Source organism: Arabidopsis thaliana, chromosome 5 (genome assembly GCF_000001735.4).
Source record: "Arabidopsis thaliana chromosome 5, partial sequence".
Taxonomy (NCBI): domain Eukaryota; kingdom Viridiplantae; phylum Streptophyta; class Magnoliopsida; order Brassicales; family Brassicaceae; genus Arabidopsis; species Arabidopsis thaliana.
This window is the reverse complement of record NC_003076.8, coordinates 15,506,270-15,522,361: the sequence shown is the minus strand read 5'-3', so window position 1 is coordinate 15,522,361 and position 16,092 is coordinate 15,506,270. Positions and strand designations below refer to the sequence as shown.

At 35.3% G+C, this 16,092-nt stretch overlaps 5 protein-coding genes, 2 long non-coding RNA genes and 3 other non-coding genes across 14 annotated transcripts; 4 read left to right on the top strand and 6 right to left on the bottom strand.

The window, feature by feature from the left end:
- Positions 1-1,080: 1,080 nt before the first annotated feature.
- AT5G38747 (uncharacterized protein) lies at positions 1,081-4,033 on the bottom strand (the record flags this gene model as incomplete). The annotated part of the gene is made up of 8 exons (NM_001344266.1): positions 1,081-1,451; positions 1,547-1,644; positions 1,859-1,969; positions 2,159-2,214; positions 2,976-3,006; positions 3,265-3,331; positions 3,735-3,802; positions 3,983-4,033. Coding segments are annotated over 7 exons (462 nt in total), but the record flags the coding sequence as incomplete, so codon positions are not given.
- Positions 1,368-1,762, top strand: AT5G05815. Its single transcript, NR_142866.1, has one exon. It is a non-coding gene; the product is annotated as an other RNA (long non-coding RNA).
- AT5G05805 lies at positions 3,863-4,216 on the bottom strand. The gene is made up of 2 exons (NR_142865.1): positions 4,111-4,216; positions 3,863-3,957 (listed from the first exon to the last, which is right to left on the bottom strand). It is a non-coding gene; the product is annotated as an other RNA (long non-coding RNA).
- A 349-nt stretch (positions 4,217-4,565) lies between these two features.
- AT5G38743 (uncharacterized protein) lies at positions 4,566-5,063 on the bottom strand (the record flags this gene model as incomplete). Its single annotated transcript, NM_001344265.1, has 2 exons — positions 4,566-4,661; positions 4,977-5,063. Coding segments are annotated over 2 exons (183 nt in total), but the record flags the coding sequence as incomplete, so codon positions are not given.
- A 180-nt stretch (positions 5,064-5,243) lies between these two features.
- On the bottom strand, positions 5,244-7,238 carry AT5G00550. Of its 2 annotated transcripts, none has more exons than NR_144179.1 (2): positions 6,979-7,238; positions 5,244-6,515 (listed from the first exon to the last, which is right to left on the bottom strand). It is a non-coding gene; the product is annotated as an uncharacterized misc_RNA (transcript). The 2 variants fall into 2 exon arrangements; NR_144180.1 differs by lacking the exon at positions 6,979-7,238 and having other exon boundaries at positions 5,832-6,006; positions 6,178-6,274.
- On the bottom strand, positions 6,563-7,059 carry AT5G05785. Its single transcript, NR_142864.1, has 2 exons — positions 6,978-7,059; positions 6,563-6,652 (listed from the first exon to the last, which is right to left on the bottom strand). It is a non-coding gene; the product is annotated as an other RNA (non-coding RNA).
- An 818-nt stretch (positions 7,239-8,056) lies between the features above and the next one.
- Positions 8,057-9,419, top strand: AGL77 (AGAMOUS-like 77; the record flags this gene model as incomplete). The annotated part of the gene is made up of 1 exon (NM_123235.2): positions 8,057-9,419. The coding sequence occupies one exon, from the start codon at positions 8,057-8,059 to the stop codon at positions 9,335-9,337; it is 1,281 nt and encodes a 426-aa protein (NP_198690.1). The 3' UTR covers positions 9,338-9,419.
- Positions 9,420-9,427: 8 nt separating this feature from the next.
- On the bottom strand, positions 9,428-11,520 carry AT5G38730 (Tetratricopeptide repeat (TPR)-like superfamily protein). Its single transcript, NM_123234.2, has one exon. It carries the CDS (start codon positions 11,459-11,461, stop codon positions 9,671-9,673), a length of 1,791 nt encoding a protein of 596 aa, NP_198689.1. The 5' UTR covers positions 11,462-11,520; the 3' UTR covers positions 9,428-9,670.
- A 128-nt stretch (positions 11,521-11,648) lies between these two features.
- On the top strand, positions 11,649-14,166 carry AT5G38720 (ribosomal RNA-processing 7 protein). Of its 3 annotated transcripts, none has more exons than NM_123233.4 (8): positions 11,649-11,932; positions 12,195-12,287; positions 12,386-12,532; positions 12,621-12,731; positions 13,041-13,169; positions 13,295-13,392; positions 13,486-13,699; positions 13,860-14,118. In NM_123233.4, exons 1-8 carry the CDS (start codon positions 11,890-11,892, stop codon positions 13,943-13,945), a joined length of 921 nt encoding a protein of 306 aa, NP_198688.2. In that variant the 5' UTR covers positions 11,649-11,889; the 3' UTR covers positions 13,946-14,118. The 3 variants fall into 3 exon arrangements, with proteins under 3 accessions (NP_198688.2, NP_001332269.1, NP_001332268.1); NM_001344264.1 differs by having other exon boundaries at positions 12,174-12,287; NM_001344263.1 differs by lacking the exon at positions 11,649-11,932 and adding an exon at positions 11,938-12,111 and having other exon boundaries at positions 13,860-14,166.
- A 339-nt stretch (positions 14,167-14,505) lies between these two features.
- AT5G00545 lies at positions 14,506-15,233 on the top strand. 2 transcript variants are annotated; one of them, NR_144177.1, is made up of 3 exons: positions 14,506-14,645; positions 14,767-14,855; positions 15,021-15,233. It is a non-coding gene; the product is annotated as an uncharacterized misc_RNA (transcript). The 2 variants fall into 2 exon arrangements; NR_144178.1 differs by lacking the exon at positions 15,021-15,233 and having other exon boundaries at positions 14,767-14,871.
- The last annotated feature ends 859 nt before the right edge of the window (positions 15,234-16,092 follow it).

Here is a 16,092-nt window from a genome sequence, read left to right as displayed (position 1 = left end):
TTCAATTCAAATTAATATTAATATATATAATTTAACATGTATAATGTGTCGACTAATATATCTTAAGAGAATGAAGCCACAAAGGTCCACTTATAGATAGATACGATCTTATTCTACCATCCCGAGTGACCTTTTTTGAAATATCTCTAGCTAAAGTGTTATATTCATCTATAATAAATTATTATACAGTTAATGAAAATTTGGAAATGTTATAAAGTTTTATAAGTGGCATATACGTTATTAGGCCTAGGCGTTTGGGTACTAGTTCAGGTTAGATTATGGTTTTAGAGTTTAGGTTTGGAGGCTCCATACATGTATTTTATATATGAGGAATTGGTTAGATTTGAAAAAAAACTTTGTTAATTTTTGGATTTTTCGGTTATTTTAGGTATTTTAGTATTTTTGATTTATTTATTTTGATATTTTTAGATTTATAATAATAACTTTTGAAATAATATTTATATTTCAGTTTCGGTTTGATTATTCGGATATTTATTAGTGTTTCGATTTTTCATATTGTTGTCAAAATTATATGAGTACATTTGTATAAATTCAAAAAATTTATACACAATGAAAGAAGTATATAACTAAATAGAAGCAAATAAATAAATAAACAATGATGTGAGTAAACAAAAAAATGAAAGAAACAATAAAACAAGTAAAGTAAGCATGTAAGAAAACAACTACAGAAGTAAAGATACAAAGAATCAAAGAGGAAACATGTGAAAGAGCTAAGCCATGAATGAATCAGTTGAATAAGCGACTGCCAAATAATCAAAGAAATCAAGAAATTGACGATAAGTAAACAAGTGAATTGCATGTACGGTCTGAGCAAACAATGAAGGGAATAAGAAGGAAGTAAACACACAGATTAAGAAATGAAATGAAGCAATATGGAGTGAGTAACGATCAAATAATCAAAGAAACAAACAAGAAGTAAACAAGTTATAAATGTAAGTAAACAGAGAGAAAAAAAAAACAAGCAAGCTAGTTAAGAAATCAAATAAGTAAATAAGCAATCAATAAATCAAGAAAGCAAATATGCATAGATTCATGCATGAATGTAAGCATGCATGTATATATGAATGTATGCATGTATGGATGTATGAATGTATGAATGTATGCATGTATGAATGTATGCATGCATGTATGGATGTATGAATGTATGAATGTATGAATGTATGAATGTATGCATGAATGTATGGATGTATGAATGTATGCACATATGAATGTATGCATGCACACATGACTATATCACGCTATCAAAGAGGTCGATGTAGATTTTCAGGTTGTTCCTAATGGCAGTTGGACATTGCCGCTAGCCGTTATGCTCCAAGCATGCTTACCTATTCAGCCGCGAGACACTAGTCTTCCCAATCTAATCAATTTCTTTGGAGGAAATCATTTGATGCTCCAACAAGTATGTTCTCTACGTCTCTTACGTGCCAAATCTACAACATGTGGCAAAATAAATTGTCTGTTATAGGACAGTAAGGTTCTCACAAAAACTTCTGAAACATGCTAATCTCTGTTTTAGGACAGTTACCTTCCAGGAGACCATCTTCGTCAATGGGGTTTGGTGGTTCTTACCGCTTGTCTCCTTTGTGACATTGATTTAGAATGCCGAACACACCCATTTTTAAGCTATAAGAGAAAAGTCAAAATATTAAATCTCTACAGACGAAGATACGATACCTGTATAGATTCTTTGAATTATCTTTTCCAGAAATCGGTTTCTTACTCTGGTTCTTGCATTCTTTCTGTAACTACATATGTTCAACGAATGAAGGAATTTATTGATGTATATGTGGATATGCAAGAAGCTGATAACAATCATAGCTCGAGTTCATTAACCTACCTTGAGCTCATTGTAAGTTGTGTGAAGAGAGTCGACCAGTGGATTGTCAAACAATGTCAAGCAGCGATCTACAATGAGAAGAATTCCATGCTCCACCGAATAAAGACACGTCTGCATATTTCACATCAACGTTTTGGCATGTATCAAATTGAGTTTATAGAATTCAATCACGATGCACACAGATTTTAAGTTGAAAACTATCATAGGTAGTTAAGTAGGTTTATTCTACTTACCAAGGTTCTATAATTCTAATGTGTGATGTGAACTTGGCCGAGGGTGTGAGATCTTATGTGGATTTACCTCTATGCAGACATCTGGGTTCAAGTTTCCTTTAGACACTTCTTTCCACTGTCTACCTACCATACACAATTATACAAACATTTAGTGAGATTGTTACTGACAAAGTATTAGGTTGGTTATTTATATAGATGCAAGATTACTTACTGAATACTAATTAATGGATGTGTATGTTGCAAAATCTTTGACGATGGCCTAAATAGTTTGTCAAAAGTATTTGTTCCTTCCTTTACATATCTCCCATTCTGAAAAAATCTGAGAAAGATGGGTATAACATATTTCCAATTTGCTAGTAGTTTTATTCTAAGAATGTTTACCTATTCAGCCGCAAGACACTAGCTCTTTCTAATCTGATCAGTTCTTTGGAGGAATTCACTTGATTCTCTGCCAGGTATGTTCTCCATGTCTCTTACGTGACAAAACTTACAACCTGTGTCAGAAACTCTATTTTAGGACAATTTGGTTCTCGCAAAGACAACTGAAAGATATTCATGACATGTACCATTGAGACTTGAGAGACATATTCATCCATGGGGTTTGTTGGTTCCTACCACTTGTGCGTACCAAGAAAAGCCGAAGATGGATACATGTTTATTCCCATTCCAAGTTTACAACTGGTTATCTGGCCTACGTCGTCCAATAGAATGTTAGTGGAAAATGGCAAAGGTGTATTATTATTACAACACGATCAATGGGTGAGCAAATTCACCAGTGATCATCTTGATGTTAACACCGAGAGTCAAAGCCCTTCCAATGGTTTCAGTACTTTCATGTCTTGGGGGCAACAATCCAACAAATTACCATATGTTGCACCATGCACCTAGGCTTTCCTTCGTTTTCTCTAGCACCACCTAAGGAGGGAAATAAAAACACTAACAAATGAACATTTGTTTCCACGCAGTAAAGAAAAACAAAAGAAGACTGAAACTATGAGTATCGATGTCAAACGAGAGCAACAGCCAACAACCTAAGACCACACTTGTCAATTATCGAGAGCACCACCTTTTTGATAAGGTCATTGTTGGGAAAATAAAATTAGTATAAAGAGAAAGGGTAAAAAAGACATTTGTTGGTAAGGTTGAAGATTCATCACCTAATCAGGAGAGCACCTTGACTACTGCCTTCTGCTGTCGATGTAAGTCAATGGAAGTGAACCTCCCTGATTCCCGCTCGAGCCTGCGAAAATCCCAATCAAATTTCTTGGACGCTCATTGAAACTATGTAATTCGAACCGAAAAGGGACAGTAAGCATCCCAAATAAAAGGATTGATCTTTCTTTACACCCTGAACTCCAATTGTTAGTTAAGAAGTTGTAACATAGTACTAGGATGGTTATATACGTTTCGGATGCAAAGTTACTTATTGAATACTAATTAATGGATATGTAAGTGGCATAATCGTTAGAGATATCATGTCAAAACTATATGTTACCTTTTTGTCTTTGCATATTTTCAATATTCAGCTTCACGTTACTTCAAAATCCTGAAATGTTTTGAAAAAATTAGTTATAGCAATGAAGCTTTGAAGTTGGATCAAACAAATGAAATTAAGTTATAGTAAAAACATGCCTGGAAAGCACCTCCATAGATCTACTCTTGCTACTTCAATGGAAAATTGTACTCTAGTTTTGATGAGAGTTCTTGGTATCTTTCAACAACCAAACGAATAAGAATCCTTTATAGTGAAAGAAAAGAAAAATTGTATTAATGCTGAAGATTGTTGTATTAATCCCATGAACACTTATTAACGAAATCCATCTGAAACAGTAGAACTTCATAACCATATATTAGCACAAAGACAAATATCTGATAAAAATCAAAGTGAAACCTGGAAAGGGAAGCAGAGTCTTTGTTCTTCACCGTGCAAGGATGAAAGAAGACCTGCAAAAAAAAAATTCCCAATTCAAGAAAACACAAAACTTCAAGTAAATTCTCAATAACAAAATTAAACAATTACTTCTTTTCAAAATGTGTATTTTGATTGCTCTAAATAGATCTTGACTTTGGACTCGAATGGCTGCATCAAAGTAAAATGAAATGTGAAAAGTGAAGCAAACCAATGGGTGTTTGATCAGTACAGTACTCAAACAAAATATTTGTTTTTGAGAGACTAATATAATCTTCTACGTCTGAAGAAGAGAAGAGAAAGTAAGTCGAAAGACTAAGCATAAAAGAAATAAGAAAGATTGAAGAAACATACGCAAATATGACGCACGACCATTTTAATGCTCCATTGCGATAGATCTGAAATAAGCAGAATGGTGTATCCATATAAGAGAGGCACGCCGAGACATTATTTGCGTCCGATTTGAGAAGACAACAAAAACTAGTAGAACATACTATATAAGTTCCAAACCATAGAAAGAAACCAAGACCTGAATATGATTTTATTGAATTATCATGCAAAAGCTTTACTTCCACAAATCTGAATCTTGCTTAGCTTTTGGTTTTTCTCTAGAACTTGATCTCTCACATTTTTTCACAGCTACGGATTGCGGTGCTTTAAGCTAACAAAATCCAAAACGGTTTACAAATAACAGTGTTCCATCAGTGCAAATGTATACAAGACCAGCAATACATACATAACCAAAGGCAAATTGTCCGATCCAATAGAATTATCTTGAGATTTGGAAATGGCAACTTACAAGTAGGAGTTCGTGGCTAGTTGATATTCTTGTTTTACTCTATCGTGCAAGTTCTTCCAGCAACTTATGCCACTGCTTATACCACAGACAAATAAACCTTTCTCTAGCTTATTTCGATTAATATAATTGTATATTGATTCAAGATAAGTTAAAATAGTTATTCCTTATCTGATTCACACGATATTCAGCCTTACAACCTTGTGTTAGAGAATCCAAGAATGTGGTTGCAAGTAAACACCAAGCTCTCAAACGGTTTGAGTCAAACCCTGAACAATTAAAACTACTAAAAAACAAAATTAGAAACAAAGAGAGAAAGTTAAAGGGAAAAGTACCCTTTGAGAGTCTCCATCTGTAGAATTTCAAATAGTAACCTAGTACTATCTAAAGCAAAGTACACATTTTAGTGGAAAATAAACTGAGATAAGAATATGCCAAGCGATAAGGATAGAAAGTAAGAATTTTAAAACAAGTTCAGTAGTTAAGGAAGAAATACAGTAAAGAAACAGGAAAAGCAAGTTAACCAAAGAATTAAGTAAAAAAAGACAGTATGTAAGAAATCAAGCATGTAAGCAATGAAACAAGGAAGCCAATTAACCAAGGAATTAAGGAAGAAAATACAAAGGCAAGCAAGTAAGCAAAAGAGTCAAGGAAGCAAGAAAGGAAACAAACAACCCAAGAAGCTGGTAATTAAGCAAGGAAGAAAAAATAAAAGAAGAAAGCAATCAAGTAAGGAATGAAAGCAGAAAATATGTAAGCGAAAGGATCAGAAAATGAATCAAGGATGCAAGTGAGAAGAAATTATAAATGTGTACAAGCAAATATGATGCATAGATGTATGCATGTAACAAGTACGTAAAGACATAATCAAAGAAACAGAGAAGAAATTATGAATGTGCACAAGCAAATATGATGCATAGAAGTATGCGTGTAACAAGTACGTAAAGACAGAATCAAAGAAAAAAATAAGGAATCGAGTTAGCACACAAGTAACCAAAGAAGGAAGCTGATTAGTAAGCAAGGAATGAAGAAGAAAAAAAAGTAGCAAACAAGCAAAGTATTTAAGTAAGTAAACAGAGTATCAGACAGAGAATCAAAGAAGCAATTATGAGGGTGCAAGGGAAGCAAGTACGCAACTAATCCATGTATGCATGTATGTATGAATGCATGGATGCATGAATGCAAGCATGTATGAATGCATGGCGTGTATGTATGAATGCATGAATGTATGAATGCATGGCGTGTATGTATGAATGCATGGATGCATGAATGCATGGATGCATGAATGCAAGCATGTATGAATGCATGAATGTATGAATGCATGAATGTATTAATGCATGGCGTGTATGTATATATGAATGTATGAATGCATGGCGTGTATGTATGTATGAATGTATGAATGCCGGCGTGTATACGAATAAGTGCCTGTAAGTATACACATTCTTCAATTGATTTGCGAATCCAGAATTCTCTGTTTTCTGAGTTCTAAGAAACGCCACATTCTAGGCTCTGGACTTTGCACCTGAAGAAGAAACGTGACTTAACATCATATTCAAAGACCAATATCAAAAGATCAAGGAGGAGAAAAAGATTGAATAGATCAAATATTTGAACAAAACCAAAGGCACTTTGTGTTTGTTAACATAACTAAGATTAGAGCCGCTTCCTTGGTTAACTATGATGAACCATCATCTTCTTCTTGTTCTCAGGCAAAACGATCTGTAAAAAATAGAAAAGTAAACCAAAAGAATCAGACCAAGAACCAAACCGGAAACACAGTGATGCAGAACAAAATCTATACCAGATACAGAGCATCACAACACCACTTGATCTTTGATTCCCATTCACAAAATCTAAACCTAATACAGATATCCCAATCTCGCGATCGTTTACAAAACCAAATCAAACGAATCACAAAACTATCGTAGATGGTATTGAGGAGGAAATAACAAAATTGATCGAGACAAATCAAACCCCAAAAGATTAACACACCGATGGAACAAATTAAGTAACATAAACAAAGAACGAGAGGTGTTGTAACAGTAATCGAATCAACTAATCAAGTAACAGAGAAACACAATTCATAAACAGATCATCGGAATTGAGAATTCATAATCATCGGAATTGCCTCAAAGAAACCCTAAATTCGAGAGTTTGATAACTAACCAGATAATCGATATACCTAGACGAAGTGAGAGATCGTCATTTCTGGATCATGATCGTCGCCGACAATTCGTCGGTGAACCAAGCAAGATCGCCGGAGAAAAAAAAACTTCTCCAGACATTTTGCAAAAAAAATTAAAATTTAGGGATTTCTAAAAAGTGAGAGATATCATAGAGAGATTTGTAGAGGTTTTTCTTCTTCTTCAAACGGTCTAACTCCAATTTTTTCCGCTATATAGAAAAATTCAAAATTTGAAAAATCAAGATTCCAAGACTAAGACATGTTTCGAAAAAAAGAAATTGAAATTCCAGCTGTGACACGTCATGATTATCATGTGCAACAAGTTTGAGCTTAACCGGGATTTTAACATTTTGGTTTAGTGTGAAGGCCTGAATGTTTTTGGTTAAAGCCTAACCACTGTGATCTCATGAACATATTTAGATTCGTTTGGTTTTGGTTTTAAAATGTGACATTAATTCTAAGTCCAACCCAATTAGATCGAAGCAATTATATGTTATCTTCCCAACCCAAACTACGTATTTTCAACTATACAATGAAAATTAAAAGTGACCAAATTAGGCGACACAGAAACGAACAGGTCCAATATATAATAGTTTGGGCCGCTGTAAAAATATACACGTTTGGGCCAAGCCTAGTAAAAAAAAACAAAAATTTGGCCTCTTAACTACCGATTCCAAAATTGAAATGTAGCGTTTTGATTATTCTTCTTTAAATTGTCAGGTTCTACGAAAACCCTAACCAGAGAAGCTTGCCAGCGGCTGAAGAGTTCCGACGAAAGCAGAGGAAGAAAAATATATCGGTTAACCGACCGAACCGAAACACTGGGTAACCAAACATAATTTACAAACCTTCCGATCGGTTTTCCTTTCCTAACCGAAGCAAAGCCCGGAACCAAAAATTTCGGTTCGGAGCGGTTCGGAATTATCGGTTCGAGTTTGTCTCGCAGGCCTACAAAAAAAACTCTATAAATATATGACATATCTAAGGGTTTCCTTAACCTAATTCATTAGCTTTTTCTCTTCACTCTGAACGTGAAAACAAACACAGAGAGTTTGTCTTCAAAATCAACAAGAAGATGACGACCATTCGATCTTCACCTTCTTCCTCTCGTTGTTCCAATTCGTCTTCCTCTTCTTCTTATTCACTCGCTTCCACAAGTTTGTCTAACAGACTTGAGACTATATTCAAGAAAGCTTCAGAGCTTTGCACTCTCTGTGATATCGAAGCCTGCGTCATCTATTACGGACCAGACGGAGAACTTAAAACATGGCCTAAGGAGCGAGAGAAAGTGCGAGACATTGCTCTGAGGTTTAATCAATTAAACGAAGCCTTGAGACACAAGAAAAGCGTTAATCTTCATGGGTTCCTGAACAAGAAGAAGAAGAACAAGGGTTTGAAGAATCCGAACAAGAAGAAGAAGACGAGTCTTAAGAACGTGAATGTTTTAAAGTATCCACTCGCTGATCATTACTCTCCCGACCAAGTTTCTCAATTGACTCAGTCCTTAGAACTCAATGTCTCTAAATTCCAAGAAAGGCTTCGATTTCTTGAGTCGCAGAAACAGAATGAGACAAAACCGGATCATCAGAGTTTAACATCAATATCTTCTCTGAACCAATCTTTGAACCCTAGCCAGTTCTCGCTGTTTATGTATAACCATGGATATAATACTCTGTCTCAGATCCCAGTCTCTGCATCAAATTTCAATCAGGATTATATCTCAGCGTTACTTGAACAATCTGAGTTGAAGAGTCAGATAATGAAGCAGGAGGTTTGTGGTTATGAGCAGAACATGTGCATGAGTAACCATGGAGATGCTACGCTCTCTCAAATCCCATTCTCTGCATCAAATTTCAATCAAGATTTTTCAGCCAACAACAACTTCCAACATTCTTTTGTCTCAAACACACAAGATTACTACTCTGTTCAAAAATCTGTGAATAACAACTATGGGTTGAAGAATCAGTTAATGAAGCACGATCTTTGTGGTTATGAGCACAACATGTGCATGAGTAACCATGGAGATGCTACCTTCTCTCAAATCCCACTCTCTGCATCAAATTTCAATCAAGATTTTTCAGTCTCAATACAAGAAGAATCTGGCTTGATGCAGCAGGAGCTTTGTGGTTATGATCAGAATCAGAACATGAGCATGGGTGACATCACAAACAACAATTTTCAAGTTACTTGCGCCTCAGTACTAGAATCTGTGAACAACTTTGGGTTGAATCAGTTGATGCACAAGGAGTTTTATGGTTGTCATCAAAACATGTCTATGGGTAACATCAATAACAACAGCTTTCAACATCCTTGGGTCTCAAACGCAGACCATACTCGGCGGTACAAGAATCTGTGAACAACTTTGGGTTGAATCAGTTAATGCATGCAGCATGAACTTTACGGTTACGGTTATGCAGACTTTTGTTAATTTCTTATGATTAATTTGATGTGTTGTTGTTGTTGTTGAAATGTATTCAGATCTACAGCTTGTTTACGGTTATTAGTTGGATAGTATTTAGCAGTACATGCACTTTCACTTTCCATAAAGGTCATTATTGTATCATGATTGATGCAGAGGATATCTACACCAGTATTCTTTCACTCTATAGTAGCTAGAAACAACAAGTACTACGTAGCTTATTAGTGTCTTTTAAAGTACATATATATAAATGTGATATGTTGGCTCACTTCACAATACCTCGCTTCTGTTCATTTCCCGTAAAATACTCTTCGATATAAGACATCTATCACCTACATGACTCCAAAAGAATCTCAAAACATCGTTATCACCAGCGTAAGAGGCACTGATAGATTTATAAAGTTTCAAGTTTACCATTAACCGTCGATTATACATTACATCGAACAAAGCAGAAGCTTCAGTGACCTTCCCTGTTCGCCAATATGCATACGCCATGGTCGTGAATATAACACTATCTCCCACTAAACCCTTCTTTTCCATTGATTCAAATAACACTTTGGCGTAATCCACCTGTTCTAACTTACAAATCCTTCTTATTAATCCTCTGTATAGAGCAACATCAGCACAAAGACCTCTTTTTTCAAACTCCTCTAGGAGTTTTGTGATTTCGTCTTGCTTGTTCTGGTTATAGAATCCATCCACGAGCCAAGAATAGGTCGCATATCCAGGAGAGAAGCCTTTCTCTATCATAGAGAACAGTTCCTCCTTTGCATTTTCCAGTTCCAACACTTTACAAAACCCATGAATCAATGCTTTGTATGAATACATATCCAGTTTTAGCCCTGATTCAATCATCTTCTTCTTGACCTTCACTGCAGATACCATGTCTTCGATTTTGCAATATGCGTTGATCAAAGTATTGCAGGTGATATTATCAGGTTCAATCTTTTTTCCACTCATCTCAGTCAAAAGCCGGTTAGCTTCTCTTATTCTTCCATCTTCACATAACTTACGCAAAATCGAATTATATGTCACAACTCCAGGAGAAAACCCTCTTGACTCCATTACCTCACGTAACCTCAAAGCTTCATCAATATCATTCATTCTACAATATCCATCAATCAAAGTAGTATAAGTAACATGATTCGCTGTAACATCGTCTTTAATCTCCCGAAACAGTCTTGTGGCCTCTCTCATTCTACCTTCTCTACTAAACCCATGTATGAATGAATTATAAGTGACAATATTAGGAGCAACACCACTTCTCTCCATCCTATCTTGCACAGATAAAGCCTCGAAATGCATACTCTTTTTGCAGTACACAGAGATCAACGTGTTATAGGTAAAGATATCAGGAAACACACCTTTTTCTTCCATCTCACTCAACAATTTCTCAGCTTTCTCGGGATCACCAGACTTAGAACAAGCATGAACCAATACATTATACACATGAATGTTAGCAACAACACCTAACTTAACCATCTTCTTGAATATCTTCCAAACAGTATCAGTCAATCTCTGCTTCACCAGACTATTTAGTAACACAGTACAAGCTTGCAAATGAGGCTTCAATCCACAACTCCTAATCTGCTCAAACACCACAATCGAATCGTTGATCATCCCGGCTTTAGCGTAATATATCATCAACCAGCTAAAGACGTGAGATACATCTTCTGGGTCTTCAGAAACACCACCAACTAAAGATCTCAAAACCAGAGGAGATGACAAAAGCTCTCTCTGAGCCAATTTATCGAGCAGTTGGTGTGCAGTTTTGAAATGCTTGTGTTTTGTGAGAATCAAAATCATTTTCCATGATGATTGTAAACTATGTTTGCTACTTGGTAAAGAATCGGTCCAGATAAAGAAACTCCATGAAAGAGAAGGTCCACCATAACCAGAAAACAGAGAAAGCTCAGAGATTACCTGAGTGGTTATCGCTGATTTCAATAACCCAGAATCAACTTTGTGTTTCAGAATATTTTTCCAGTTTCCTTTCAATACTGTTGCACAGATGCTTTGTGCAATCAAAGCTTCTCGATTTGCTGACAACAAATTCACCATTGTTGTTCCTCAAGTGTTGTAGGAGTAACAGAGAAGAGCAACGGCGATAAAGAGAAGGCCTAAACCGGTTTGAATTTCTCCAGTAGATGAACCAGACCAGATTATTTACCAATTAACCGATAAAGGACTGAATTCAAAACCGGAAGCGAATCGATTGTTTTGGAATATCCGGGAAACGGCCCGAGAGAAAATACGTAATAAATCGAACTGAACCCAATTTTAGACCGGTTTAGTCAAGAATACGTATATGTCCTCTCGTGTTGCTGATATTAACAACTTTACCCTTGTATCTGTTTCAGTCCAAAACCTCACAAAAAGCAAAAACCCTAATTTACATGGTCGTGGCCTGACTAATCCCTAATTTTTCCGAGAGCGTCGACGCCGACAATCGCCGACAGAGTTTTTGCTTCTCACGCGATAGAAAGAAGATGAAGGAGACGAGAAAGCTGAAGAAGAGTAATCTCCCTAAAGGTAGGCCTAATTTTCTCGCGTTTATATTCTTACTTAATTGATTTATGAGGTTTCATTACAGAACCGAAAAGACCTAACTATGGTTGTTGTGTATACTAAGATTGTGTTCTTAGAGGTAACTTATTTGATTTCGAAAGTTGAGAGCTTTAATTGGAATGGCCTTGAACTTAATTACAAAGGTTAATCTTGTGAAGCAGAAGAAGTAAATTGCTTATGCAAATTATTGTTTGTCTAATTGAAGTGACGGATAAAATCAATGCAGAAGAAACTGTTGGGAAAAAAATTCAGAGGAAGAAGAATGAGAAAGTGAGCAATGTCGAATTAAGCGAGGATCCTCAGGCTGCACAGCTTCAAGGTGAAAGTTTTGGCTTTGATGGATTTAGAAGTGTTTTATAGTGTTTTAAGATGTGTTATGATGTTGAGTATAGTATCTTGTTTATTATTCCTTACCAGCTAAATCAAGTGAGAAACCCAATAGAAAGAAGATTCAGAAGGGTAAGGAAATAAAAAGCTCTCCAGCTGATGGTAAGCTGAGTGGGAAGATGAAGAAGAGAAAAGAGAAAGTAGGCAATGTTGATATAAGCGAACCGATTCTGGAAGGTGAATTCTTTTGTTTTTGGCAGATGAAATCTATTACTGAGCTGTTAGATTCTGGTATTGAGTTTAGTATCTCTGGTTCTTGTTACAGCTATTTCAACTGAGAAAGTAAAAGAAAAGAAGGGCAAAATGAACAAGACTAAGAAGAAAAGGAAGGCCGAGGAAATAACTAGATCTTCAGTCGAAGATCTGAAAAGAGAAAGTGAGTAGTTCATTACCATGTTTTGGTTGTCTTATGTTAGTTCTCTGAATCATTTGCATGAGGAACTTTAGCTAGTTTTAAGTCTTTATATAATATTTTCTTTGAGCAGAATGTGAACTTTACTGTCTATCTAACTCTGAATCTGTGGTTCTTATGAATGTTATTTATGTTTGACATGGCTGTAATGGAACTGAAATAAGAAACCGGTAGTTCAGAGCTGGTTTAATGAAGTAGATTGTTTTTTGTAGGCGAGTCTAAGGACTTCAGAACTCCATCATCTTGTTCAATAAAGTAAATTTTTTCTTGTAGGCAAGTTTAAGAAATCAAATAAGAAGAAAAAGATGGACATGACCTCTAAGAAAGAGAACAAAATTGAAGAGGAGGAAGATGTTTATCAAATTTCTTCAGGCGATGAGGATTGCACAAGGGGAATGAAAAGTATGGATGAAACAAAAATGATTACTGTTTCTTCCATTATTAGCTAGCTGCATATGATTAGATAAGCATGAACACTCTTGAAACTGTTTCTTCCTTAATTTGATAAGTCCTCTTTTAAACTGCAGAGTGGGTTAGTGATTACTATGAGGGTAGACCTGGTTTAGACGAGCTCCAAAAGAGAATCGATGACTTCATGACTGCTCATGAAGAACGCCTTGAACAGGTTCTTCTCGTCATCCTATATTTTGAAGTGTTCATGTCTATTGTCTAAGTGACTATCGTGTTTTTGTCTAATGTTGTCATGTGTGTTGAACAGGAGAAACAAGACAAAGAAGCTAAAGCTGCAGAAGGTGGATGGACTGTGGTCGTGCATCACAAAGGAAGGAAAAAGACAACAGAATCTGAAACCGGAACAGCCGTTGGATCTTTTTCTCAGGCTGCTTTGGAGGATAAGATCGCTAAAAAGAAACAGAGTGAGCCTGTCGCTCATGGTTTCTACCGTTTCCAAAGGCGAGATGCACAACGCAATGGTAAGCCCTGGCTTTTCTATATCCTCAAACGTGTTTTGTGTCAGTTTTGGCTCGGGTCGGTTTTTATATGCAGCCCTAGTCACACAAGTGGCCCTTCAATTTGTCTGCCCTGATTCTGATGAATTGATTCTTGGTTTTGTGTTTTATTGTTTGTGGACAGAACTCTTGGCGCTTCAGAGTAAGTTCGAGGAAGACAAGAAGAGGATACAACAACTTCGAGCTGCTCGTAGGTTTAAGCCTTTCTAAGGAAGAACACATTCTGCTTGAAAAAACATGAGCTTTGTGGGTTCAGACTCTGATTAAGCTCATGAGCAATATCATGAATGTGTTTTATGATCAAATTTTGTAATTGACCATTTCAGGCTGATAAACAAAAAGAAATATAATTTTTTTTCCCTTGGAACATTAGATTGAATCAAAATCCATTCAAATATATTGAATGATATAGTATATAAGATAACAAAGGAGGCACTCTAATTTAATATTTTTGTAGAGAAATGCCAATTTAAAGGTTCTGAAAATTACCAAGATCGACACAAATATACAAATTAATAACTAGATTAACACCCTAATTTTGTAGTTAACTAGAATGACACAAATCTAATAATACTAAATCAACAGTCATTTTAGCAAAAACTGATGCATTCTCTGATTGACACATCAGCTTAGTACCAATTTTTTACTCTTTCATTTTCACGAAAGATTTTGCTAATTCATTTTTTAATTAATAAAATTGGAAAAAATATCTTGTGTACTTTTTATAAAACTTTTTTTTTTATTTCTCAAAACCCTTTTCTTCTTCATCTCCACGATCTCCACGATCTCCACCTCTTCCACTTCTTCTCCTCCAAACTTCCGATGACTATTTATATCTATAAAAAAATAGTCTTCCCATCAACAGTAATCGATTGCTCTTAGAAATCAGTTAATCTTTTCTTTACTGAAGGTATCAATTTACCATCTCCATCTCCGATTTCAGTTTTTTTTTTTTTTGTTATAGCTTTCAAAGATTGTTTAATATATCATATGCAGATAACATTTCAATATAATGTGTTTACACTTTACAGTTTTGCCAAATACGTCTTCAAGCTCAAGCAAGCGTTTAAAAGCATCATTCTCTTTGGCAGATCAAAAAACAATAGCAGATTTTCATTCGGTATTATCCAATTTTCTATGTTTTGGATAAGTGTTTAATTTTCTCCTTAGATCTGTAAATCATATACTGTACATAATGCTTTTGTTACATGATTCAGTTACGAACCCAATCCACAAGAATCCAAAGTGTTCTTAATTTTCAATCAATTCTTCAACTATTTTTCAGCAAGAGTTCGGTTCATAACTGATGAAGAGAGAGTTCGGAAGACTGTTGGTCTATTGGAGAGTCTTCTTGTTCGACGCAGAGTTCCAAAAACACTATTCCATTTTTCTTATATCTTGGTAATTTATACCACAATCGGTAGGTATTTTAGTGCTTAAATCAATTTTCCATTAGTTTGTGGTAATAGTAAAATTCTTAGTCTTTTTAACGTCTCATGATCCATGCTTGGTGTAGTTGGTGTGTTGTTTTAGTTGAAATTACTTATTTTCTGCTTCTTCTAACAATTATAACTTTTGGAAGCCACTGAATAAGGAGTACTTTGATAGCGTTTCCAAGATGGCAAGTGAAATTTTGCTTATGCCCCAGATGCTCGCGTTTTGGTATTGTGGTATGATTCCATTTTTCTAGAATTCACAATGTACTAATTGATTTCCTTATAAAAAGTTATTGTTATTAGCTTTGTCCTTCTTTGAGACTCTTGTGGTGTATACTTATTCTTCTTTTCATTTTATACGATATATGTATACTTATTCTTCTTTTCATTTTTAGTCTGCCGAGATGGGTCTTGAAGAGATTGAAACAGTAAGATCAAATAAGTGAATACTAATTATGCAAGAACCTTCTACATAATCTTCTCCTAGGCTAATTGCACGACAGCGTATTATGAATAAGAGAAAGAGAAAATGAAGCACAACGAAACAAGTATTGTTCTTTGGAGCCTTGAATTTTAAAGCTAATTACAGTATACATATATCATATATTCTTTTCTAACTAATTCATCTTTTTTTAAATGGTCTCTAAAGTCTCAAGCATTAAGTCAATCAGATACTGTATGAACACTCATGAATACGTCTATACGATTCTAAACATTCGGGCGAAAGAGAAATCATGATGTAAAAAAAACTTCTAAAGTCTCTAGGGACTGTGCAGTCAGAAACTAGAAATCTAAACCCCCAAAACTATAGAGAAACATTCCTATGATACATCGATTAATGTCCAACAAATGACCACAACCATGAGCATATAAGACCAGTTATTAACAAAAGTTTCTATTTACAAAACCATAAAAAGGTAA

Bases quoted from the DNA above. Each gene is read 5' to 3' on its own strand.
- AT5G38730 (NM_123234.2), bottom strand. From the start codon at position 11,461: ATGGTGAATTTGTTGTCAGCAAATCGAGAAGCTTTGATTGCACAAAGC.
- AT5G38720 (NM_001344263.1), top strand. From the start codon at position 12,012: ATGGTTGTTGTGTATACTAAGATTGTGTTCTTAGAGGTAACTTATTTG. The intron at 12,533-12,620 runs GTGAATTCTTTT...TTCTTGTTACAG, and splicing joins AAGCGAACCGATTCTGGAAG to CTATTTCAACTGAGAAAGTA. The intron at 12,732-13,040 runs GTGAGTAGTTCA...TTTTTCTTGTAG, and splicing joins CGAAGATCTGAAAAGAGAAA to GCAAGTTTAAGAAATCAAAT.